The sequence below is a fragment of the Crocuta crocuta genome, unplaced genomic scaffold, assembly GCF_008692635.1.
Source record: "Crocuta crocuta isolate KB4526 unplaced genomic scaffold, BGI_CrCroc_1.0 scaffold28, whole genome shotgun sequence".
NCBI classification, from domain to species: domain Eukaryota; kingdom Metazoa; phylum Chordata; class Mammalia; order Carnivora; family Hyaenidae; genus Crocuta; species Crocuta crocuta.
In genome coordinates, this window is record NW_027533256.1 from 2768138 (window position 1) to 2794076 (window position 25939).

The following is a 25939-nucleotide window of genomic DNA, read 5'->3' on the forward strand; positions in this document are numbered from 1 at the left end:
AGCCCTACCCCCACCTCCACCCTTGCAAATACAACTCTCTTCTGTTTTGCTACTAAGATACGTGCAAATGGATTGTAATGCAATGGAAAATTTACCAAATCTTTTAAAGTAGATAAATTCCAAAGCAATGAGAGGTGGTGTCATCAATTCATGTGTTTTGAAAGACTATCATTAAGATGTCAAACATCTATTAATCAGAACTTCTTGCTGGCTTTGAGCAGAAGACAATAGTGGAGCATTCTTTTAGAAATGTCGCATCACCAGTGTTCCTAACAGCCAAAGGATAATATTGTGTGACAAACGCGAACATCAGTGACTCTGAGTCCAAAGATGATAGAGAAGAGTAAGACTTTGTATCTAAAGCTATCTTAGGAACATCTACACACCTTCATTTCACTTCTACTTTCCCTTTTTAAGTATGCCCACAATCATTTACAGAGAGAAACTAACCCAGCCTTAGACCGATCAGACCGCAGAAGTAGCCTGGCCAAGTGATTGGCCAACCAGAGTGAGGCTTTGGGCTTTCTTCACTCCTGGGTCTAACTGCCCTTTCCCCGTACTGGATCTTCAACACCATCGTATGAGCATAAGAGGAACTTCCAGCCTTAACACGAGGCCAACACATGGATAACAAAGCAGAGAAGCAAAAGAACCTGGATGGATTGTTGGTGATATTATGGAACCCAGGATCACCTCAAAGCAGTTTCAGTTGGATTTTCCGTTTCTTTCTTTTTTTTAAAATTTTTAATGTTTATATATTTTTGAGAGAGACAGAGCATGAAAAGGGGAGGGGCAGAGAGAGAGGGAGTCAGAATCTGAAGCAGGCTCCAGGCTCCAAACTGTCAGCACGGAGCCGGACGTGGGGCTCAGACTCACGAACTGTGAGATCATGACCTGAACTGAAGTTAGACGCCTAACCGACTGAGCCACCCAGGCGCCCCTGGGTTTTCTGTTTCTTGCAAACCAAAGTTGCCTAGCCAAATGAAGGCTCATTAAATGCCAAAGGATAGACCGAACGATGATATGTGGGGCAGTCTTACTTCCCCAACCTGGGGACCCCATCATCCAGCCCCCAGTCGGTCATCAATTCAGCTGGTACCCACTGGTTATGTCTCTTGAGGACTCCATGTAGAAGATCCTAAAGGCTTTGCTGTGAGGCACACTTGGGAAGTAGGGCACCTTTAGATACTTTTTAGAAATGAGGAAGAGTGGGATTCAGGGATATTGGCAAGTAAAGATATTTGTAGCAGATAGGTGCACATTTATGTGGTTCATACATTTCCAGATCTTGATCAGGCTTTCATGTAATCACAGATTGGGTATTTGGGCCTGATGAAGTTGATGAAGTCAAGCACCCATTTTTACTTTATTTTCACTTTAATGCTACCTGCTTCCCAAACTGTTCTCACTGAGCCCAGACACACTGAAGGACCAACTGGCTTTAAAAATTGTGCTCTACCGCTGGCATGGATTGCCGCTGAGTAAGCAGAGGAAGCTAGCTGAATCTGAAAGTAGTTGTGATGCCGTACGAATCCCAAGTCTTTATCCGTGTCTGCCTCCTGCTAGCAATGTTTTCTATGGCCTATGAGGTCAGGAAGGAGAATACACTTTCCTAGCCCCTGTCAATGGAATAACATACCTAAGTTATAGAAGTTAGCATAAAGCTCCTAGTCAGCCTTAATTTCTACCCCCTTCAATTCAAAATCTAGGTTATTTAAAGGGCGCCTGGGTGGCTCAGTCAGTTAAGCTTCCAACTTCGGGTCAGGCCATGATCTCACAGCTTGTGGGTTTGAGCCCCGCATTGGGCTCTGTGCTGACAACTAGCTCAGAGCCTGGAGCCTGCTTCCAATTCTATGTCTCCCTCTCTGACCCTCCCATGCTCGCGCTGCCTCTCTCTCTCTCTCGCAGAAATAAATAAAACATTAAAAACAAAACAAAAAACCCTCCAAATTTAGGTTATTTTATGGTCTTTACAAAGCTAGAATTACTTTTCTCTTTAAAACTTGGCAGATTGGTGTTTTTGTTTTTATTCCTTGAGCTTGATAAGTTTTCTTTCCTGTGCCTACTTGCCCATAACTTATTCTTCTGGTCTGATGACTGCTTTTTAATGAGTTCAGCCTGTGCTTTCTTGGACAAATTGGGAGTGTGAGGAGTGTGTTAATTAGCTATGAGATCTAGCCCGACTTTTGAAGTTCAGAGCTTTGGAATGTTACAGATGTGTAAATACACTCATGGCTTTTTGCATTTGGTGATTGTTTCTCAGCTGAGACCTCAGGGAGCCTCCCACCTCAGTATTCTGTGACCCCTGACCCCTGAATGGTTCTGTCGTTAATGGCCAGTCTCTGGGGACCCATACCCAAAGGAAATGGCTTCCTGTTTTGTTCTAAGTGGCCCTTCTTCCTTGCAGCCTTCCTCACTGTTGACCAAATATCCAATTTCAGGGTGGAGAAAATGAGCCTTCTTCCTCTCCCCTCCCCATGGGGTAAGGAGGAATGAGGCAGGAGCTGAGAAAGTTCCTCTGGAGGGGGGGGGAAGGTAAACTGTTTTCTTACGACTATACCCATATTGTAACAAATTATACCAAGTATTTCTTCAAATAAAATACCTACCTACTCCTGAGGGAGCCTGCATGATCACCCAAACTGATCCTTCTCACCCCCAATCTAGAAACATCCTCTTTTTCAAAACACTTCCCAAGTACGTCTTGGTGCTGGTCCTGGACCAGACTCTGCGTCCTATGGACGAGTAAAAGAACTCACAGTCTGGTTAAGGAGACACCTCTTGAATAGACTCTATAGGTCCATAAGTTTACAAAGAACCTGGGGACTGAGTAGGAGGCCAGGGAGGTAAATCAGTAAAGCTTTTGATCTTTGTACCCACGTAGGTGGTTCCCAGGTGATGGGGGGGGGCAGTTACTGTAGGCAGATGGCCCCTTCGAACAGGTGGGTGTGTCAGCCCTGCTTTGCTGCTCCACTGCGCTGTGACTGATCACCCCATTGTCCTGGTGTATTTTAAGTGTTGTACTGTGAGTCAGTTCCTCCTGTCTCTGAAAAGGTGTTCTCCCAACCACATACTTTCCTAAAACAGTGTGAGCACAATATATGAGGAGTAAAAGAATGAGTGAATGAATGGATGAGTAAGTGTGGGTCCAACTAGACCATGTTACTCAGACTCAGTGAGGAGCCAGTGCTCCAGGCCCCCACTACCACTCCCTATCCTCTGCCCGATGGCCAGGATTGTGAAGGTGAAAGAGAATATGTGACGGGGTCAGAGGCTAGCAATTCTGAATTCGTCCCTAAAGTTTGAAGGGACACTCATCGTAAATCGTAAAAATTCCTCAGCCCTATACCAAAAGGGAAACAAAAAGTTCATTAAAGAAACTGCTCAAAAACTCGCTGAGCTGAAAGGTGTCTTTGGTCCTCGGCTACCGGACAGGTGCTTTCAGATCCAGCTAAGGCAGTCCGGAGCCTCCTTTCGCTCCAGGCAATGCCCCTAACGAGTCAGGCGGTGTAGGGTCACCACTCACGAAGAACTGAACTATAAGCCAGAGCGGTGAGAACCGGGGACCGACCGTGCGCCAAACGGCCGCACAGGGTCAAAGGCAAGCTCCGCCAGGGGTGCAGCGCCGGAGAGATGGGACCCCTACAGACCGGGCTCCTCCCACAGGGGCGGGGCTCAGCGGGGGGAGGCGGAGTCCGTGCTCCTCCCGGAGGAGCGGGGTTGGTCACGTGGGAGAGGTGCGGCGGCGCAGGCGCGGAAGAGCGCAGGCGCCGGGGCCACCCCTCGGACGCCNGCTTGGTCCGCTCGCCTCCAGGCGTCAGGCCTGGGAGCAGGCGGGCGGGGGAAAGTGGTGCGAGCTGCCTGCGCGCACGTGACATCCGCGGGCGCGTGTCCCCCCACGGCGCAGGTCAGGAAACTGAGGCAGGGCCGCGGGAAGCGAGGCTCGGTCGGATGCGCGAGGGTGGGTCAGACCCCGGGTGTGTTAGGCCCGCCCCTCGGGCGGCCCCAGAGTCCGCGAGAAGCTTCCTCCAAGCCGGCTGAGCGCCGCGGCAGGTGCCGGGGCCGAAGCGGGTCCCCCCACCCCCCGCCCTTGCGACGGACGGCGTTCACTCCCGGCCCAACTTGCAGCGGTCAGCGGGAAAACCCCGTGTTTGAAGGTCCAAAGACCCAGGGCCCGGACTGGCTCTGATCTGTCAGATTCCCCGACCCAGGGCCCGGACTGGCTCTGATCTGTCAGATTCCCCGACCCAGGGCCCGGACTGGCTCTGATCTGTCAGATTCCCCGACCCAGGGCCCGGACTGGCTCTGATCTGTCAGATTCCCCCCACTCTTTTCCCCTCTCCCGGCTTTGACTGAGACTGATAACACCGACCTGCCTGAATTATTGGGATAGAAAGCTGAAAAAAGGACCCTGCCCAGGCGCTCCTGCCCCGCCCGAGCGGACCTGGGGGCTGTCTGGGGGCGGGCGGAACAGACGCAGGTGAGCGGACCCCGGCTCTGCCCTTGCTTAGGCAATGTGCTTTCTCAGGGTCGTGTGTTTTATGGGGCCACGGTTTCGTCGGAATCTCAGAGGCACCTGCTCTGTCCTTCCCCTAAAGGTCACACACCCCTGACCGAATTGGAAAGAGTCCAAAGTGTACATTTAAGATCCTGTGCTGAAGTCCAGGAATGGAAGGACGAACAAGGCACCGATCTGACAGTCTCGAGATTGTTGCAGGGGTGGAGAAGTGAAAGAAATGGAGATAAGATGGCTAAGGCCCAGCCTGGCAAGGGTTCTGGGGAGGGACCACACCCAGGGAGTCCAGAAGCTGGACTGGAGTTCAAACCCAGCGAACTCTGGGCCTTTTTTCCCTTATAGACCATGATGTTTCTGAAGCTCAATTACCTAGACTTAAGATCAGTTTTGTTTATTTTAATGTATTTTCCTATGAGCTTGGCGGGTGATTAAAAAAAAAAAAAAGAATCCTTTAGGATTTATTTTGAAAAGTATTGTCCAGAAAGCAGCTTGGATGCTAGCTTAGATGCTCCTGCTCCAGCCCAGTCCCGGAGCCCAAGAAAGGGGATTCAGAATGCAAATCCTGACTCTTTGGAACATACCCAGTCATCAGAAACCCTCCATTTCATGTACAAACAACATTTTAGGGGAGATCATTGACTAATCTAGAAATGAGTAAGAATTATACATCATATTTACGTCACTCTTTGTAAGGGAGCTTACTTACAAAGCACCATCCGTACATTTAATCTTTTGATTCCTACAGTGCCGTAGGAGGTTAACTCAGGAGTCATTCCCTTTTTATTGTTGCAAAAACAATGCCTTGTTCGGGTTCTACAACCTGTAGGAATTTAATTTAGATTTTAGTTCCTCTTGGTGTAGCTCTTCCCATGACCCCCGCCTGTGGAAGGGTATGCCATTTCTTTGAGGTCTTCTGTACTCTTCCCTAGGGGTACAGAAGACATTTCTGATGGTTGTCTTATCAGCCTGTGTCACTTAATTGGTTCTCAGAAAATTTGGCTAGGACTAGAATCCTGGGCCCTGAAACTGCAAGCTGAATTCTTGTCTCATTGTGAAATGTTCAGCTGAGACACTCCAAGTCTCCTCTGCTGAGGCTTGTGTAGCAATAACTGTCCAGAGGCCGAGGGACCCAGCCTCATCTCTGATCTCGGTGGCCTGTGGCACAGAGAGGTAACACGTGGACAGCGCCCTTTGCCTTCTCTGGTGCAGAAGGCAGTGTTGGCCAGGCTGCAGGAACGGCACAGCCCTGCAGAGCAGGAGCCTGAGACAGACCGGGCTTCCCTCCAGACCTAGAACCCAGTACAGAGGCAAGCCTGTACTGACCCAGCTGGGGCGGCACACCTGCAGAAGTTGTTCAGTGTTTTGTGTTCTTCGAATGACCTGCCCTCAGACCCATGTGAATCTGAGCCCTGCAAAGAAGAGAAAGATAATGCCTTAAATTCTGCAATACTTTATTGTACAAACAGATGCATATATATGTATTCTTCCTGGCAACCCCTCCAAGTTCCCTTGTTTTTAGGAAAGAGCTATTGAGGGACAAGGTGACCTCTCAAAGAATGAAAACGCAGGATTTTTGTCCGAAAGCCCAGGGTCTTTTGTGGTATTGCCCTTGCCTTCCCATCCACACCCACGTAACTTGATAGAGCTGGTGTTCTGAGCCCAGTTAGGAGGCTGTGCAAGCAAGGGACAGATTGGCCACATATTTTGGGGGGGGGGGGGCTCTGATTAGAGGATTTGTCTTTGTCTCAGAGTTTCCCAATAATTGATTTTTTCCTCTTGTTCAGCTTTCGGCATCTGTTCAGAACTTCCCAACTCTGACACCTGAAAGGACATCTGGGCCAGAGCTGGACAGACAGTCACCCCAAGGAGCCCAGCAGGGAGTTGGAGACTAAGGCAAGTAGGTGAGAGCTCACTGCAGGGCCCTTGATGACAAGGGGTGTGAGAGCGCATTCCCTACTGCTCATGGGGCCCGGGGCGCCGATGCCACCAGGCTGCTAAACTGGTATTTTCAAGCCTGTCCCTGTGTCATCCAGAATTGACAGGACCTTGTTAGTGTGGGGAGGAGAGGTGCACGGTGGCTGCTCAGCTGAGAATGAGCGATGTGACCCTTATAAAAACATGTGGCTTTGGATTATAAGCAGTTTGCAAAGCACTGGGACTCACAAAGATAGGTGAACTCTCTGGCCGGAGATTTCCCGGGCCCTGTTCAGTTGCAGTTTTACCTTCAGCCTTCTTCAGGCCAGCGAGCAGACTTCTGGAACCTTACTGCTCCCCTGCCTCCCTGAACCCTGACCCACTCTCCCCATGCTCCATGGTCGCAGCTTCTGCAGGGGTGTCCCATGCAGGATAAATAATCCTGGATTGGGAGTTGGAAGACCCAGACCCAGCCCAGCCACTGACTAGCCCTCCCCCATGTGACCTTGGACTAGTTAGTCCTTTCTCTGGGCCGAGTTTCCTCATTTGCTCAGTGAAGGAGAGGCTGAACCAGAGTTCTGAGGGAAGGAGAGGGGACAGGAGAGCAAAGAAGGAAGATGAAGCATCCTCTCCAGCCTCCTGCACTGAGGGCTGGAGGCAGAGAGGCCCGTGCACATTCTTTAGTTTCCTTTTTCTCCCTTCGCAGCCCTTTCTTCCTCCTGGCCTGTCTCAGGCCAGCTCATTCTGGGGAGGGAGGATTGCCTGGGTGGGGCTGGGCTGGGCAGGTGTACCCTCTAGTATAGAATAGGATGCCGTCTCTACTTGTTTCAGGCACGAATTATCCCACCCGATGCCGATACTTTGTTTTATAAAGACTTTATCAGTTCCTGCCCAGAGGCAGCTCCTTGAACGGGCAGGAATTAGGCCCGGGGAAGTGAGGAGTGAGAGTGTGCACGCCCAGCAGGAGAGCGGTAGCAACAGAGGCCCCCCGTGGCTTTTTGGACATCAGAACCCTGGAGTTGCAGCCGTGCTGTTCTTTAGAGTCTTCGGATGTCAGAACCGGGGCAACCTCATAGATTTGCTAGCTCCTCCCTCTATCTGTACACAGCGTCTTCGTAGCTGAGGTCACATCGCCTTGCCGTTGAGCGGTGGAGCTACGACCCAACCTAAGATCACCCAAACCCCAGGCTTGAGTGTTTTATTTAGGGTCAAGCCAGCCCCGTGCAAAATTACTTTCTGGTACAGAGCTGACATTGGGTGGCTCCAAATCAGTTCCAACATGGAGTGTAAAGAATGACATTCAGATCATTTCATTAGACATTGAATACCTACTGATTACCAGGATTTGTGTTAAATGCCAGGGATGCAAGAGTGAATGAGGCAACAGCCCTGCCCTCGGCTGGCTCCACCATATTGTGTAAACAGACATGCCAGTGGCTAAAATACACTAAGTCCGTGTGTGCCTTGTGCCATGTGCAAAGGTCTGTGTGTTTCCACATGTGTGTGCGCTATATAGGCAGAAGTGGGGGGGATAGTTGATTGTTGGGGCATCCAGGAAGACGCTTTGGGACAGAGTGTTATTTGTGCTGGGCCTTTACATAGTGGGCACGGAGGGGAGGGGCATTCTGAGCAAAGGAAGCAACACGAGCAGCAGTTTGGAGGCCTAACAAGACACCTTATGGTCCTCGCACGGGGAGTGGTCAGCATGGTGGACGGCAGCTAAGCTGTGTAGGGCCCCGACAGCTGCGCTGAGGAGTTCTGAGAGCCCAGAAGCAAGGCAAGAAGCAGGTCAAGGTGTTTTACAGTCACTCTGGCTGCAGCGTGGAGAGCAAGCTGTAGGGCACCTGGCTCGAGCCAAGCCTGTTCTGTGCTGTGGTTACCGAGGGAGGGCAGCACAGGGTCACCGGGGCCTGAGCCCAGAGAGGCCGAGGGGAGGATGAGCGTCAACCACGTTGCACAGGACGGATTCGAGGCGGGCGACAAGGGAGAAGGAGTGACTCTCAGCTTCTGGCTTGAGCAGTCGGCCAGGTGCCTGTCATTCACTGAGCTAGGAAACTCAGAAGCAAAACAGACTGGAGGGGAGGTCAGCTTTGGACACGGTGCGACCGACATGACCTACGGAACCCTCAGGTACAAACTTTTAAGTCTGGGACAGCAATAGGAACCTGGAAGTCAATTCCAAGGGGTGAGGGTGCAGCGCTGGGAGTAGGTGAGGTCACCCGGGATCAGGTGGGGGTGAGAGGAGCGGAGGAGGGAAGGCCAAGGGGCGTAGGGGACACATAGTGTGTGAGGGGCCACAGGGGAACCAGCTGACTTCCTGGGTGTAGGGCAAAGAACGGGGCAAGGGACAGGCCGCGTGAGGAGCCGTGAAGAAGGCGACATCTCCCTTGGATTTCAGTTAGTGGGGACACGTGGGCGGCGTTGAGGGCTTCACCTCCTGAGCCTGCCCCGGATAGCAGGGAGGGTCTGTTGGCGCTTGATAAATGTTACAGTCTGCATGACTGCAAATGACTCAAACTTTGTTCAGCTCTTCGAAGGGCCGGGGGCCTTGGCAGCTCTCCATTTTGATGTTTTCTGGAGATTGAGTATTAACAGCTGAAGGAGCCCCAGGGTTTCTGGGTGGCCCGGTCCTGCCTGTCGTGTGAGAGAGCGAGCCTGGGGCCGGAGGCGGGACTCCAGAGCCCCGCCTCCAGCCCTCCCCTGCAGCCTGGTTCCCGCCTGCTCCTGCTGGGTCAGCCTCTTTGTCGGCAGAAGCCCCGGAGCGTGCATCTGCTGATGGTGAGTGTGCCCTGCTCCCAGGTTTACACTACCCACTACCGAGGGTGGGGAGAAGGGGCTGTGGGCAGGGAGTGGCTTGTGGAGTCCGGGGCTGCAGGGAAGAAACACTCTGGAGTCTGAGATGGGTGCGCAGGGGGTAGAGTTCTGATAGGGACCCAAGAACGTGCAGACTCCAGAGTGATCTGCTTTAGATAGACCCGCATGATGGCACTGGAGTGCTTTACGGAGCCTTAGCGTCCACCTCGGCCCACCGCCCCCCTCATTTTGGAGTGAGGAAAATGGGGCTGGAGCAGGGACCGCCCCCCCACTTTGGCCTCGGGAGCCCTGCTGGGTCTTGTCCCCCCACCACCATGTGCCTTCCCTCACCGGAGCTGCTGCTCTGAGCTCCCCCAGCTGTTGTCTGGGGTCTTATCACACTTCTCCTTCTTCTTTGGGAGACGGCGGAGGGACAGATAAGTCCCCGCAGCGGGAACTGAGTCCTGAAGCCTGGTCAGGTGGGGGCCGGGTCAGGTGGGGGCCGGCTTCTGTAAACAACCTTGCTGTTACCTCCTAGGAAAACTGACCTTTTCCTTGATGGGGATAGGAAGGGGGGGATAGAGAAGGGACATCTGTCACATGGGAAATTTCCTGTAATGATTTGGCTGTATTTGAGGACTGAAAAAAAAAGTCAGTCTTTTCTGATGCTCCTTAAGACAAAAGGGATCAATGCCCTTGACCCCCCAGAAACCCGCAGATGAACGTGTGGGGAGGCAACGTAGGCAGCCCTAGGGACCTCGTGGTCTAGGTCCAGGTTGCAGTGCTGCTGCCTGCCGGCTCTGTGACACTGCAGAATGGCCTGAGCTGCTCTGAATTCAGGGTTGTCAGCCCATGAAACAGGGTAATATCTGCATCATACGACTGTTGAGTGAATGGAATTAGGCCGTGAGTGTCAAGTGACACTAAATAAATGCTGGCTTACCGGCTTTCCTATCTCTCCCACTGGCCTTAGAGGCCCATGTGAAAACGCTTTGTTCTGTTTCAAGAGTAAGGTCCCCTGCCTCCTCCTCTCTTTCTGTCGTGGGAATTGCCAGGATTCAGGATTCCCAGCCGGTCTCGCTCAGCAGCGAGTTGCAGGGCTACCTGCTCCAAGACGTGCCAGGAGGGGGATTGCTTTGTAACTTGGGGGGCTTGGCTCAGGGGCTGGACCTGCACGTTCTCTGGGTGTTTCCAAGAGCCAGTTTTCACTGCATCCCCTCCCCCCCACAGCAGAAGAGCCTGCTGCCAGAGGCCCACTGCAGTCGTGTGTTCATGCAGAGTAACTCCCCTCTGGAGTTACCGCTGCTCTCACGTCTTCGTGCCTGAGAGGGGAGCCCACGCTCCTCAGAGGGGTGAATCTCTGCTCAGACTTCCTGGATCCCAGGCTTCAGGTGGGGGTGGGGTAGTAAACAATACTCCTGGGGGCTTTGAATCCCACCTCTTGTATTCCAGTCCTTGGGCTAGAGGTAGGGGGGTGGGGGGGGGTGCCTTTGGACACGGGAGCTTCCCTTCTCCGAGTGCCTTGGGCACTGACATCCGCTCCTAGGCTGCCTGGTGTCTCCCAGACTCATTCAGCCCAGATGGGGCCTAGGCCTTCCATCCTGCCCACGGAGTCCTATGCTAGCTCCAAAGCCACCTCCTTCTGGGTGCTTCTGTGGCTTCCCACATCGGATGGAACTGACCCTCATCCCCATCGCTTTCCGTTCACGCCTTGCCCAAGCTGCCTCACCTTGCCGCTTGAGTTTCTGTTATCTGTGTGTGAGGCCCGTATGTCCTCCAGGACCTTGTATCATTTAGCGGCACGTCCTCCCACACTGCCATTTATCAAACACGTCAGTGCTGAATAAATGTTTGGAAACAAATGCTGAGTCCCATCACAGTCACAAGCAAGTGGGCTCACTGGCCGTTGGTGGGAAGATGGGGCCCATTGGCCTCTAAGAGCAGCAAGGGTGTGTTGGGAGGACATGGAGCTGAGTGTGAGGCTCCCTGGACTTCCTGCAGTGCACTGAAGTGTTTCAGGAGTTGAAGCGAGTCCTTTGTTTTTTGTTTTTTGTTTTTAATTTTTTTTAATGTTTTACTTATTTCTGAGACAGAGAGACAGCATGAGCAGGGGAGGGTCAGAGAGAGGGGGAGATACAGAGTCTGAATCAGGCTCTAGGCTCTGAGCTGGCTGTCAGCACAGAGCCCGACATGGGGCTCAAACCCACGAACCGCACGATTATTTCCTGAGCCGAAGTCAGACGCTTAACCGACTGAGCCACCCAGGCACCCCGAAGTGAGTCCTTTGTAAGGGCAGATGTACGCCGGTCTTTGTGAACCTTTCTTAAGCACTATCAGATCTGTGATCAGAGCCCACGCCATATGCTCCTGAGTCATCCACGTATGTCAGAAATCCAGGGATGTTTGGGATACATGTAAAGGTGCAGGAATTGCTCCAGACTCTGGGGAGGCTTCTGTTCGTAGCTGGCAGGCGAGAGATGTGGTTGTTGCGTGAATTCCCCCGATTGTTCTGCGAATTATAATCGTGTAATGTGTAACTTTGCCTTGTAAAAGAATTGGAAGCCGACCTGCCCTAAGGTTCTTTCCTGCTTGGCCCAGGGACTTGGGTTTTCCATTAAGTCGCTCTCATCATCATTCAGTTCTGCTGAATTCATTCGAGCGCACAGTTATGGAGAGTCTGCTGTGTACCAAGCAGGCTCTGTGCTGGGCTTGGCATTTCAGACACAAGCGGAGGGACAGAGTCAAAGGTACACAGGTGCATATCTTGTGTGGAGCACATCGGAAGCGTCACAGGTGTGAGGTGTAGGGGAATCTGCATCCCTTGGGGGTGGCAGCCAGGGTAGGCGTAGCATCCAGGAAGCCTTCTTGAAGAGGTGTCCAAGCCCTGAGGAGCAGAACGGATGAGGCAGGACATTCCAGGCCAAGGCGTAGATGTGTGCTCAGCATGAGCCCTGCTGCCCCCCTAGTGAGCTGAGAGAGGTGAGCTGAGAGACTGGAGGGCGCAGCTCTCCCAGCCCTCGTCACTGTCCTTTCTGTGGCTGACCGCTAGCCAAGCGCAAAATCATGAATTCTTTGCCCTGGACAATGCTTCTCAAACTTTTGTGTGCATGTGAACTGCCTGCCCGGTTTGCTTAAGATGCATCTGATGACTCCTTAGTTCTGAGCTAAGGGGTGAGATCTGCACTGCAATGTGACCCCAGTACTGCCAGCCAGGAGGCCGCGAAGTGGTAAGAAACTCTACTCTCCGGGCCCCAGACCCTCGCCCGGGAGAGGTGCCTGGGTAGTGCCCCTCCCCCAGCCCACACACCGGCCTCCTCTTCTTTTTCCCCTCCCAAATTCCTCTTTCGGAAATGCTGTTTTCATTTGGTCATTCCTCCTCGTCACCCCCCTGCCTGGAAGTTCCCTTTTATTTCTTAACTCAAATCTGAACTTTTCACACTGGCCTAATGCAAGCCTGGCCCACCCTGTCTTCCCAAGTCATCACCACCAAATTAACCCCAGCCCCCCACCTCCATGGCAGTGGACCCCTCACAGCCCGCCCTGGGAGGTGGCACGTGGATTTCCGGGACTGTGCTTAATGCACGCGCTGTAGGGGAGACGGAAGTCTTTGGTTAGGTGGGCCCCTCCGCACACACACACCTGGTCTATACCCGGTGATCGCAGCACACAGAGTCACGCTGGCGCTTTGGGAGGAAGGCCTCAGTATCAGCCCCGAGGATGGCAGGAGGACCGTGGAAACAGGTGTTTGAAGTAGTTGTCAGGAGAAGGGAGGCCAGATGGGGTACCCGCTGCTGCTGTCCCGGGGGCCTCGGGAGCTCCCGCACAGAAGCTCGGGGCTTCCTGACCAGAGGAGGCCCCCAGGACTGAGCTGGGGACAAGGCTGGATGCTACGGGGCCCACGTGGAGGTCCATTTCGACCCGTGGCCCACGCAGACGCCCAGCAATGGGCCTACGTGCCGCTGCCCTCTCGGTCCCCTCCCCTGGTGCAGCAGACGTCGGCATGGCTCTGCTCACAGGGCGGAGAATGTCAGGCCGGACACGCGTGTTCAGCAGTGACCATCGCCGTTAAACCGTGTCGTTGAATCGCTGGTTGATACTCCAGGTGCTGACTGTTGTCGACTCTGGCTGTGTGTTGTTGCTTCTTTTTTGCTTTCTGTTTTATTTTCACAATGAGCCTCTTTTATCTGTCTAACGAAGGAAATCTAAAGCGATTCTCAGTTGAGAGAAACATACTGAGGTTGTCTGCCTAGCAGGAGTGAGGCCCTGCCGGGCACGGGCTGGCGGCTGGAGGGATGGTGCGGCCTCTGTTTCTGAGGGACTCACAAGCTAAAGAGGAAGAAGGAGAAGATAACAGAACAGTGTGGTTGCTGTTCTGAGTATCCTTTGATCAAGGAAGAGAGAGCTGCCCCTCCCCAGGGAGACAGGAGCCCAGATTCCCAAACTCAGTGGGAAAAGCAGGCAGCGACAGACATGGAGGGGAAGGAGGAAGGAGGCCGCCTCCAGGGCACCCCGCACGGACACACTGCACAGTCAGGAGGCTGCAGCCTGGGGCAGGGGGGAAGGAACAGCCAGAGAGGCATCCTCGAGGGCTGTGGTGTCTCTGTTCTCGTGCCTGTCCCACCCGCCAGCTCCCTGCGGCGGGAACCTCCACGGGACCCATATCCCCAGGCTCTTCTGCCAGCAGGTGCTTAGCAGCCCTTGCCGGTTGGCTCTGCCCCCGCCACTCCCCTCCCCCTGCCTCGTAGGAGGCGGGGGTCTTGCCCGGAGACCAGGTTCCAGCTCTCTCGACGGGAGAGCAGTAACATCTCCTTCCTCTCAATCTCCAGAAATGTCTTTCCTCCAGGATCCGAGCTTCTTCACCATGGGGATGTGGTCCATCGGCGCAGGGGCCCTGGGGGCAGCCGCCTTGGCGCTGCTCCTGGCCAACATGGACGTGTTTCTGCCCAAGTCCCGGAGCGCGACGCTGGAGTATCTGGAGGACATAGACCTGAAAACTCTGGAGAAGGGTGAGCCCCGACCCCACTGGCCTCAGTACTTTTCCAGGGTGCCGGGATGCAGACTTCCTCATTTTTTCCCTCCTGAAGGGGCCCTCTCTCTCTCTCCATCTCTCTCTCTCTCTCTTTTTTATTTAACTGAAAAGGCACTATAACAACATTAGGAAAAATTTAAAGCATTTTAAAACATACTGATGATCCCACTGCCCTAACGCAGTAATCATTTGTTTTTTGCACATTTCCTTCCGTGTGTTCACAGTATGCAGCTGTGATCTTGTTGGACCTGGGATATTTTACCTTTTTGCTTTTTCTTATCAGGAGCGTTTTTCACTTTCTCTTGTTGTCCCTTGGACCGCCACCACAAAACAGGAGCTCCATGGGCCAAANCTCTCTCTCTTTTATTTAACTGAAAAGGCACTATAACAACACTAGGAAAAATTTAAAGCATTTTAAAACATACTGATGATCCCACTGCCCTAACGCAGTAATCATTTGTTTTTTGCACATTTCCTTCCGTGTGTTCACAGTATGCAGCTGTGATCTTGTTGGACCTGGGATATTTTACCTTTTTGCTTTTTCTTATCAGGAGCGTTTTTCACTTTCTCTTGTTGTCCCTTGGACCGCCACCACAAAACAGGAGCTCCATGGGCCAAATACATTTGAGAAACGCTGCGTACGCAGCTGCGTGTTCCCGATGCCGAGCACGGGAGTTGCTTGTGGAAATGCAGCATGTGGACTCTTACTGGTGCAGGCACCGTCTGCCCTCACCCGCGGGCAGCACATCCATGGTGGGCTGGGAAGCACAGGGTCGTGCCTTTACAAGGGACCCGCCCATCCCCCTCTCCTTGGGGAGCCCACTTGGAGTCCCTGGTGGACAGCTGAGAGCCACACACTTGCACGTGGTTCCTCTGGCACCACCCCGTGCGCTCGTGGCGTGGGATGTGTGGCCCGGTGCGACTTCAGTGGTGCCGATGGTGTGGGCGCCGTTGACCTGAGTTTGGGGAGATTTGGGTCTACCTGAGCGGGTGGTCTCATGGTTGGCCCCTCAGAGGGAGGTGAGGCTATCATCACCTGCTTAGTAAGTGAGGAAGCTGGTGGTGAGGAGGCGGGAGCTGTGAGTGTACGCTTACCACATAGGTCACCTTGGAGGAGGGCTGAGAAGTCCTTCGGACAGACACTTGTTTGCTGCCTTCAGCTCAAGGTTTTCCAGGGTCAGGTGACGACAGACCCCGCCCCACTCCTTCTTCTCACCTAACATCTCACAGGATTCCTCTGAGACATGCTGAAACGGGGGCTGTGTCTGCAGACACCATGGTGGGCACTTTCCTACCCATCTTTCGATGCCCCTTGTAGCCTCTGTGGAGCTGCTGGGCGCCCACACTTACGAATGAGGAGCCTGAGGTTTCGGGAGTGCCCAGGCCACTTTCCAGATGCGGGCTGTGTCTGACAGCGGCCTGGCCAGAGTGGCAGAGCGGTACTTCCCTGAGGTGTTTCCTGGTCCATCATCTTCTGCCCTGTCCTGTGAATGATACTACAGTTAATATATTTAGGCCAAACATTTTTTTCATTAAAAAAAAAAAAATTTCTGTCGACGAAAGCCCTTTTAAGAGTTAGGTTTTTGTTTTCTGGGGTTTTTTTTTGTTTTGTTTTGTTTTAATCAAAGTATAAGATCTCTTTCAGCTTTTGGCCACGTATCTGCCCTAAAGGATCATGACAGTGTCCGCTGATACCAGCAAAGGAATTTGCCAGTTTTCCAGAAATGCTCCAGTTTGGAATGTTCAAGTTTGCAAATCGATTTTTATGGGGGAGGGCCCATTGGGGGGGTTCAGTAGGACCCTTACACCGTATTAATTTTCCTCCGAAGGGGGAGTCTTTCCTGCGTTTCCGGTTTGCGATTCCCAAGTCCTCTGCGGGGCTGGTACCATTTATGAGCTGGCCTCGCGGTTGGGGCCGAGCCAGGAGGGGATGATGCTGAGGTGCTTTTCTTCTCCCCAGACCCGAGGACTTTCAAAGCAAAGGAGCTCTGGGAAAAGAACGGAGCGGTGATCATGGCTGTCCGCAGGCCAGGCTGCTTCCTCTGTCGGGAGGTGAGTACACGGAGGCTCTGTGCCGAGGGAAGGATCCTAGCAAGGGGGGCCGGCACGTTTCCAGCCAGGACCAACGGCCTGGAGGCCCCCTCTGACCTTCGATCAGCACCGTTATTTGCTCTAGGTATTTCTTTGGACTTGTTCCCTGTCTGTGTTCATTTAACAGCTCACCATATCATGGAGTTGGCAAATACACTGGACTCTGGCTCTCTCAGGCCTTTGCGCTCTTAGGGACTGTGTCCAGGGCCGTCTTCTTATTTAATCAGGGATGGGGACCAGGTCCAGCTGTGTGTTCCCAATGCCAAGCACAGGACTTGCTTGTGGAAATGCGGCGTGTGGACTCTTACTAGTGCAGGCACGGTAGGCCCTCACCTGCGGGCGGCAGGTCCATGGTGGGCTGGGAAGCACAGGGTCGCATCTTTAGAAGGGACCCGCCCATCCCCCTCTCCTTGGGGAGCCCTAGTGGAGTCCCTGGTGGACAGCCGAGAGCCACACACTTGCACGTGGTTTCTCTGGCGCCAACCGTGCACTCGCGGCGTGGGATGTGTGGCCCAGTACGATTTGAGTGGTGCCGATGGTGTGGGTGCCATTGGCCTGAGTTTGGGGAGATTTGGGTCTCCCTGAGCGGGTGGTCTCCTGGTTGGCCCTTCAGAGGGAGGCCATCGTCACCTGCTCAGTAAGTGAGGAAGCTTGTCACCGGGAGGCAGGGCCCGGCCTTGTCACTTCACAGGTAGGTAAACCAAGGGCCAGAGTGCTTTGGTGACCTGTCCTGGGCACACAGTCTATGATAGAAGGCCCAGGTTCTGAGGCCCGCCCTGCCTGGGGGAGAACTGGGAGTGAGACCACGTGGTGGCTGTGGCCCGGTCCATGTCACCATCCTCCTCTGTCCCGTTGTTCTTCCTATGCCTGAGGCTTTCCTTTCAGCCTTGTGATCTCTCTCCTGCCCATGTGGCTGGACAGGCAGAGAATCCACTCACATTCAAGGCACTTCGGTGTCTCCCCCACCTACCCCTGGAAAATACAGCCTGTGTCCCAGAGGAAGAAAATGAGGTGCAGAGGTGGTGACAAAATCACACTGCCGTGGGGGGAGGCGTGTCCATTTCCTATTGCTGCTGTCCCAGACTATCACAAACTTAGTGGCTTTAAAGAACACACATCTGTTAGCTCGCCGTTCTAGAGGTCAGAATTCTGAAATTGGTCTCCTTGGGGCAAAATGAAGGCGTCAGCAGGGCTGCATTCCTTCTGGAGGCTCTAGGGTGGGAAGTAGCTCCCTTTCCTGTTGCAGTTTCTCGTGGCCATCTGCATTCCTCGGCTCACGGCCCCCTCCTCCACTGTACAGCCAGCGACGGCTCAACCAGGCTTTCTCGCACTGCGTCACCACCACGCTGACTTCTGCTTTCCTCTCCCACGTTTAAGGACCCCTGTGGTTGGGGCCACCCAGAAAACACATGGTTAGCAACCATCTGCCGGCCTAATTCCCCCTGACCGTGTGACAAAACAGACTCACAGCTTCCTGAGATTAGGATGTGGACATCCTGACAGGCTGTTATTCCACCTACCATGGGAAGTGAAGCCTAAAGTCAGGGCTGTTGGTTCAACGTCTGTCATGCCTTCATATACCAACCTGGAGGCCCGTCGTGACTTGATTTCCCAAGGCAAGTGAAACCCAAAAGATGCCAAGAGCCAGTGCCCTCGCTCATTAGCACCTGCTTGCCCATGCCCCGGGCTCCACCTGGCAGAGCACTTGGTGGAAAACGTGAGCTGGGTGGCGGCCTGTGTTCTTTCGAGTGGCTCAGAGCGGAGGCATGTGACTGAGTTTCCACATCATGGCTCCGTGCAGCGGCATCCCAGAGTAAAGAGCCTGGGAAGGGGGAGTAAACCCTGGCATGTCACACACGTGGTCTCTGACCACAGCGGGCCTGCGGCCCTCCCCGCTGTAGGGCAGGGTTTGCAAAAAATACTCAGTGAAGCTCTTGATCAGTGCATCGCGGGGGATTCTGCTTCTCCGGGACGCGTGCGAAGCTTCTCTGTGAGGCGCGTGGTTTCCTTTCTTCATCCAGCATATAGTTCGTGAGAGTCAGGACGTCCATGCTTCCCACTTCAGCTGTGTCCGCCTTCCCCTTCAGATCTTTCCACCTGGTTTCTAGTACCTTCCACATCTTCAGCCCATGTGCTGGCCATGGACGGATAAAAGAAACAGAAGGACGTAGTTTCTAACACGGAGACACACTGGGGAACTTAAGTGACAGTGCCCAACTTGGTGGTACACAACTGACTCAGTTCTGCAAAAGTCCCCAGGTGGGAAAGCCTGGGTACGCACAGAGAGCTGGGGCTCTAGTCCGGACTCCACCAGCCCAGGACAGCTTTCAGCACAGGGGCTGCTTTCCGGAGGGGGACTGGAACAGGAGAAAAAGGAAGGGTGTTGCAGGCTGGGGAGCCCCCTGAGTGCAGGTGTGGAGACAGCTGTTCCCACGGCCAGAGGGGCGTTTGTCTCAGGCCCCAGCGCCTGCGCTAGTTCGGTCTAGTGCAGGGGAGGGACTGGGAGATGAGGTGGTGGAGAAGCTTCGTCTCGGCTCCAAGCGGCAGGCCCAGGCCGTGTCTGGAGCAATCTCCTAGTTATCAGCTGCTCCCCAGGCCATGGTCAGGATGCTGGTAACGGGAGGCTTGCCCCTCCTTCCCACCGTGGAGGAGAAAACCAGAAGCCTGGGCTGAGGAGGCGCCCTGACACCCTCCAGCCGAGGCCTCGTGCGCAGCCGGGACAGGCTTAGGCGGGGCCACACAGGCCTCAGTTGTTTGGGGCGTTGTTGCGCTTGTTCTTTGCATTCAGTGCCAGCCACACTCTGGGCCTGTAGGGAAGTGGGTGTTGGTTGTGGCTGCAGAGCCACCAGAGTTTGTGCCCCTGAACCTCGCTGTCTTCTGCAGGAGGCCGCGGACCTGTCCTCCCTGAAGCCCAAGCTGGACGAGCTGGGAGTCCCCTTGTACGCAGTGGTGAAGGAGCAGATCGGCACTGAAGTGAAGGACTTCCAGCCTTACTTCAAAGGAGAAGTCTTCCTGGACGAAAAGGTCCATGTGCTGGGGGCCTGTTGTGGCTGGTGGGGCTTGTGCTCAGGGGTGGGGAGCTCAGTGGCCCACGGGAGGTCTGGCCTGGGGCCAGAGGCCAGAGGCTCGCCTCCCTTCAGGCTGCCCTGACTTCGGAGAGGCTCACCCAGCCCTCAGGGCAGAGCATGCTGGGATACTTGACAGGTGTCTTCTCAGGTGTTCCTTGAGCCCTTTCGGAATTGTGACCTGGGTGTGGAAGCCTAGGAAATTGCTGGGTTCTCGCACCGTACAGGGGTGGGAGGTCAGCACGAGCCCCTGTCTCTTAATTCACCGCAGCCGGTGAATTTCTTTCCCCTCTACTGTCACCTGTGCAGGAGGTCGGCCTATTAGCAGCCTGACGGGCATGAGAGCACCCCACGCTCTAGCAAGGGGTCAGAGTCCGAGCGGAGAGCTGCACGTTCCCAAGCTAGGCCCTCCCCGTGGCCGGAAGCTGGCGCTACCAGGGCGGTCTCTCCCCGGGCAGCTGAGCCTGCTCCTGGGCCCGAGCCACATGTGTGTTAGGTTCTGGAAAAGGACACGAAGCAGCATTGTTGCGTCTTTGAGAACAAATGCCCTGTCGGGCCCCTCTTCTCCTGAGGGAAGGCAGGCACACAGGCTGCTCACAGGGGCTCTGTCTTTCTTGCTCCCGCAGAAAAAGTTCTACGGTCCCCAAAAGCGGAAGATGATGTTCATGGGATTTGTCCGTCTGGGTGTCTGGTACAACTTCTTCCGGGCCTGGAATGGAGGCTTCTCTGGAAACTTGGAAGGCGAAGGCTTCATCCTCGGGGGAGTTTATGTGGTGGGACCGGGAAAGCAGGTACGTTCCTCGTGTTCACGTGTGGTCTGTGGGCACCAGACACTGAGAGGGGTGGTGACTTTCCCTACTTGGAGTCTTGCAGCCGTCCTTCCAGAAAGCCAGGAAGTGCAGGGAGGGGAGGGGAGGGGTGTTAGCATTTGTCGCCCATCTGTTCTCCAGCCGCCTCCCCCTTGAGTCCCCTCACTCAGTAACGCCCTGAGATGGGCCAGGCGGGTACCTTGGACTGAGAGGGGCGGGTGAGTGCACAGCTCATCAGCACTGCGCACCCGGCTTTTCTGATGTCAAGTTCTGTCGTCTGCGCTTGAAAGAAAGCGGAGGTTTTACTCCGTCAAGAATGTATTCCCTGGCAGTTTTCCCAGGTCACCGGGGATGGACAGTAGAGAAAAGTAAGAGGAGAGAAGGAATAGAAACAGGCCGAATCAGGGGGAGTAGCAGCGTGTGGGAGGAGACAGCACTTGCCCCTGGGGGCTTCTCTGCAGACGGCTGCTCTGGGCCCCGGCGCTGAGGATCCAGAGGCAGCACAGGGACCCTGTGGGCCTGGGAGCCAGGTGGCTGGGTGCTCCACATCAGACCCCGGGCAGCCTCGAACTCTGGAGACCCCCCCGGTGCAGTGCCGGCAGGTGCCAGCCAGACGCAGAGCAGGGGTGGGAAGTAGGCGCAGCGTCACGGCCCCGACTGGTACCCTGACCTCAAGTCCTGTCTCTGCCAACTTTGGGCATGACATTAAAACTCGGCCTCATCTGTAACAAGACGGCATTGTCTGCACCAGTGACTCTCACTACTAACATTAATAATTGTGCACTTTTCAGGGTGCCTGGGTGGCTCAGTCAGTTTAGCCTCCAACTCTTGGTTTCTGCTCAGGTCATACAATCTCACGGTTTCTGAGTTCGAGCCCCGTGTCAGGCTCTCCCCTGACGGTGCAGAGCCTGCTTGGGATTCTCTCTCTCCCTCTCCCTCTTTTCTCTTTCTCTCAAATAAATAAATAAATAAATAAATAAAATAGTAAAGAATAATTTCGGGGCACCTGGGTGGCTCAGTCAGTTAAGCTTCTGACTTTGGCTCAGGTCATGATCTCACAATTCATGAGTTCGAGCCCTGCATCAGGCTCTGGGCCTGGAGCCTGCTTTGGATTCTGTATCTCCCCCTTTCTGCCCCTCTCCCAGCTGCGCTCTGACTCTCTGTCTCTCTCTCAAAAATAAACACTAAGAAATTTTTTTTAAATGACCCCTTGCTTTTCTCAATTTGGGAGGAATCAAAGCTAATGGGAATAGAAGTCCTTCCATTTCAAGCTTTACTTCTAGTCTCTTTCTTTTAAATCGTGGTGACTGCTAGTGCTTTTCTGGATTAGAATCTGGTACGGGTTGGTGCCTGATTTAACATGAACCTATTTGCTTACTTTCTGGTAAAGATACCAAAATATCGTAGCGATCATGGCTGCCAGCAAGTGCCTGCTGAGTTCTAGGTCCTTGCAACCAGTCCGGGATGTTAGGTATTTTTATTCCCATCTACTTGTGAGGAAATGAAATATGACGGATATGAAAGAGCTCAGCCCATACACAGCTGCTTAGTGGCACAGCGGACCTGGAACTCAGGAACTCGAATATGTCCTGCCCCAGAGACCCCACTGTTCATCTGCCCAGAGCCTCTCTTCGAGGTGGTTCCAAAGACCCCATCCAGAGGCCCTTGCCCTTAGGCCGCTTCCCGAGAGGATCAGTCGCTCAGCTTCCTCAGGCTCTGGCGCTCCGGGATTCCTTCCTCCTCCTCACCTCTGCCTTCCCTCGGCCTCCAGGGCAGGGCCGAGCTCACCTGGATGCCTTCTCTTGCCTGGCAATGACTCATCTGGTGCTCACAGGCTCCCTGAGCCTGGCTGGCCTGTTCCTTGTGTTGCTAGGCATGTTGTTTGCCCATGTTGGGGTGCTCCCTGAGGCCCTGCCTTCTTCCTTCCTGGTGGAAGGTGGCCCCGGCTGGCTGAGTTCAGGACTTGCCTCCATATTTTTTTCTTTTTCTTTTTTTTTTTTTTGTTCAAGTCGGCTTCACGCCCAGCACGGAGCCCCATGTGGGGGTTGAACTCACCACCCCGCGATCAAGACCTGAGCTGAGATCAAGACCTGAGCTGAGATCAAGAGTCAGACACTTAACTGACTGAGCCACCCAGGCGCCCCACCTCCGTGTGTCTTAAGGGCAGAGTTTCTGCCATCCCACCGAGCCGGCTGCCCCTCGGGGGAGATTTCCTTTGTTAATAATAATCTTTAAAGCTCACTTACATTAAAGAAGTAATGTGTCTTCAACATAGAACATGTGAAACCCCAACAGAAGGTGAAGAGAGCCATTCTGTCAGCACAGCCACCATGCACAACCCGTTAGAGCAGCACAGAGCTGGGTTGAGAAGACTTTAGTTTTATTTATTTTAGAAAATGCTGTCTTGCTAAACTAGATACTCCTTTTTTCAAAAATTTTTTCAATATTTTTAAATTTATTTCTGAGAGAGAGACAGCGTGAGCAGGGGAGGGTCAGAGAGAGGGAGATACAGAATCCGAAGCAGGCCCCAGGCTCCGAGCTGTCAGCACAGAGCCCGATTTGGGGCTCGAACCCACGAACCATGAGATCATGACCTGAGCCGAAGCTGGACGCCCAACCGACTGAGCCACCCAGGCGCCCCTAGATACTCCTTTTTTCATTTACTGGTGTATCGTGAACGTATTCTATGTTGTCATCTGTTCTTCCCCCGGACCTGTAACGTCTGCCTCCTGTCTTATTAAACATGTAAATATAGTTTCCTGATCTGTTTCTCTGTAGTCGCCACAGTGTGGTGGGATTTGTTGTTGTTGTTGTTGTTTTAAAGTCTGTATACCTCTTGGTAGAGAGAACATATTTGTTTGTTTGTTTATTTAGTTTTTTGGGTCGAGTTCCCTGATGACATAGGTCAGAGAACTTGTTAACAAGGATTCCTGGATACTGACCTCAAACACAGTATTTTGTGTATTTTACCACTTTGGGGTAGCTTGGCGGATTTCTGTCTTAGAGAGCATTTTGCTTCACGGTATCTGGAGTGGCCTCTGGTGTCAGGAAAACTGAGGAGAGGCTCTGTCTTCCCTTCTCAGATGCTCATTCAACCTCGGCCGAAGCCTGACCTCCGAGCTCCGCTTCCACCCCTTGAGGCTTTTCTCTGGAAGCTCATCCTGCAGAAAGTCTCTTTGTCCGGCATGTTCTTTGACTTCCCCCTCTCTGTAGACCCGCAGCTGCCTTCCATGCTTTATCATCTGTGGAGCCTTTCCCGGTCACCCCATTCTATTGAACCCCTTCTGCCTTCCTCCTTCACTCCTGACCGTACTGCTTGACAGCCCAGCTGTCGTGAGGTAGCCTCCCCTGGTCCGTCCTCACCCCCACGACGGAGCCCTTCAGGAGCAGTGCCAGGCCCGATTGGGATCTCGTCCCCGCTGCCCGAGCTGCCGCTTGGTGTCTGTGTCACGAACGGGTGACTCATATAGTGAGAACTGATGTTTCCTCTTGTTTCGTCTCAGGGCCTTCTTCTTGAGCACCGAGAGAAAGAATTTGGAGACAAAGTAAACCTAGTCTCTGTTCTGGAAGCCGCTAGGAAGATCCATCCACAGACTTCGGCCTCAGACACAAAGTGATTGTATGAAGCTGCCCGGCTCAGGGATAACTAGGGCCACTCACCTGTATCACGGGATGTGTCGTGTCTCTGCTCATGTCCCCAGAGAGCTAGACAGCCACCCATGCCGTGTTCTCAGTAGAGATCATTAATGTGTTTTAATATTGTGCTCCGTTTAGGCCCACTAAGGCAAAAACAGCCCCTGGACAAGATTGATAAAAATCTAAGAAACCAGTGAGGGTCACTTCAGCTGAATCCTGGAAAATATGAAGCTTCCTGTTGCCTGCTGCCCCTCCTGGAGTGCGAGCTCTGTTATTTACAATGGTTTTTATTCTCGTGTCTTCGAAAATCTAAGAAGAGTTGATGATTGACTTAAAGATTCAGGATATAAAGGTTTCAGGCTTGTGTGTTTTCCGTTAATGACCTGTTCTACACCGTTAAAGTAATACTCTTGTAAAGGAGTTGAAGTGCTCGGGGTGGCTTGATAAAAGTAAATTATAAAGTGAAATCTATGTTTTTCCTTGCCTCCTGTTCTAACCTCAGAGGTTTGTTTTTCTAGAAGAAATGATCATTTCTGGCTCTAATAAAATTATGTATCAGAAATTGCCTGTAATCCAAGTCTTTCTGATAAAACTAACAATAAAAATATTTACGGTCGTGATGGCTGAATTTAAATCATTGATGCCAAAGACATGGAACATGAAGAATCAATATTCTCCATGGGTGGGGGGTTAGGGGTGGGGAGAGCTCCTTTAGTTCTGATGCCCTAAGAGGTTTGCAGACCACCAGAGAAATTCATTCTGTCACTCATGTGGGTGATTTTGCTGTCTTCCTAGGGGAATGACTTTGGTATTTAAAATTGGTGGCTGCTTTCCTACTGATAGTCTTTCTGCCTAATTTGGTGAATGAAGAGGAGAAGGGACAGAGCAGATGAACTATAATTTAATTCATTAATTTGTTATGTAACTACGAGGTCAGTAAAAGCCCAGAGCGGGGGGTGGGGGGGGGCCTCTGCTCAGGGGCACCAAGTCCGCCCTGGAGTAGGAAGGTGGGGATGGGAATCCAGGGAAGGAGGGATGAGGGAGCAGACCAGCCAGGAGGAGGGGAGTCCGTGTTTACCTGGGAAAGCAAGGACAGAGACTGAGTCGGAGATAACGGCCGGGAAGTAGGAGGGCCTCAGCAGGGAGCACGGTGTGCAGCGGGTTCAGAACTGAGACCATGCCTGGGTCTGACTTCACGGCAAGCACACGGCCTGCGAAGGGCCAGGCTCCCGCGGGCTTCGAGAGAACACTCTTCAGTACTTGACCAAGGTCGGCATAGTGACTCAGTCCCCAGAAGCCGTGCTCCCTGGGACTCCACCACAGACTCTCAAATTCCCGGGTGTCTAGAAAACACGGGATTCTGAAACCGGTCTTTTGCAACTAGAGAGTGGAACCCGCAAGGACGTGGCGGGGATGGCCGCACGAGAACAAACTTCCTCCTTCGCCCACTGTTTCACTGCCGGGTCCTCATGTGCAGTGGGGATCGTGTCTGCTGTCTACCCTTCAGGGCTGCTTCTTAGGAGTCATTGAGGGGGTGATGGGTGTAAAACGATGCTCCTCCAACTTGCATGTACATGGAGATCACCTAAGCCTCTTGTTAAAATGAAGGCTGTTAAAGAAAAGCCGGATGCCAGTTAAAGCCAGGAAGGACAAGTTTCTTCAATGAGCACTGCGGTAGGGGAGAGGCCCCCATGTAGGATGAGCTCCACTGGGCTCTGTGCAGAGGTGGAGCAGAGACTGGAATTTTACTTTATTATTTTTATTTTATTTATTTTTTTTAATTTTTTTAATGTTTTATTTATTTCTAAGAGAGAGAGAAACAGCGTGAGCAGGGGAGGGTCAGAGAGAGAGGGAGTCACAGACTCTGAAACAGGCTCCAGGCTCTGAGCTGGCAGTCAGCACAGAGCCCGACGCAGGGCTCGAACCCACAAACCGTGAGATCATGACCTGAGCGAAAGTCGGACGCCCAACCGACTAAGCCACCCAGGCGCCCCTACTTTATTATTTTTAAAACAAATGTTTAAATGTTTATATTTTTGAGAGAGACAAGTGCAAGCAGGGGAGGGGCAGAGAGAGAGGGAGACAC

General features: G+C 53.1%; 1 protein-coding gene across 6 annotated transcripts; it reads left to right on the forward strand.

Annotated features, from left to right (window-relative positions):
- Positions 1-3799: 3799 nt before the first annotated feature.
- On the forward strand, positions 3800-24473 carry PRXL2A (peroxiredoxin like 2A). 6 transcript variants are annotated; one of them, XM_077746509.1, is made up of 7 exons: positions 3800-3907; positions 6301-6417; positions 14050-14229; positions 16213-16304; positions 19227-19367; positions 20035-20199; positions 23721-24473. In XM_077746509.1, the coding sequence occupies exons 3-7, from the start codon at positions 14052-14054 to the stop codon at positions 23832-23834; spliced, it is 690 nt and encodes a 229-aa protein (XP_077602635.1). In that variant the 5' UTR covers positions 3800-3907; positions 6301-6417; positions 14050-14051; the 3' UTR covers positions 23835-24473. The 6 variants fall into 6 exon arrangements, with proteins under 6 accessions (XP_077602635.1, XP_077602633.1, XP_077602636.1 ...); XM_077746507.1 differs by lacking the exon at positions 3800-3907 and adding an exon at positions 3965-4480; XM_077746510.1 differs by lacking the exon at positions 3800-3907 and adding an exon at positions 3965-4480 and having other exon boundaries at positions 14067-14229.
- Positions 24474-25939: the final 1466 nt, after the last annotated feature.

Coding starts and splice junctions, on each gene's coding strand:
- PRXL2A (XM_077746509.1), top strand. CDS start 14,052: ATGTCTTTCCTCCAGGATCCGAGCTTCTTCACCATGGGGATGTGGTCC. Junction 14,230..16,212: donor CCTGAAAACTCTGGAGAAGG/GTGAGCCCCGAC, acceptor TCTTCTCCCCAG/ACCCGAGGACTTTCAAAGCA. Junction 16,305..19,226: donor GCTGCTTCCTCTGTCGGGAG/GTGAGTACACGG, acceptor TGTCTTCTGCAG/GAGGCCGCGGACCTGTCCTC.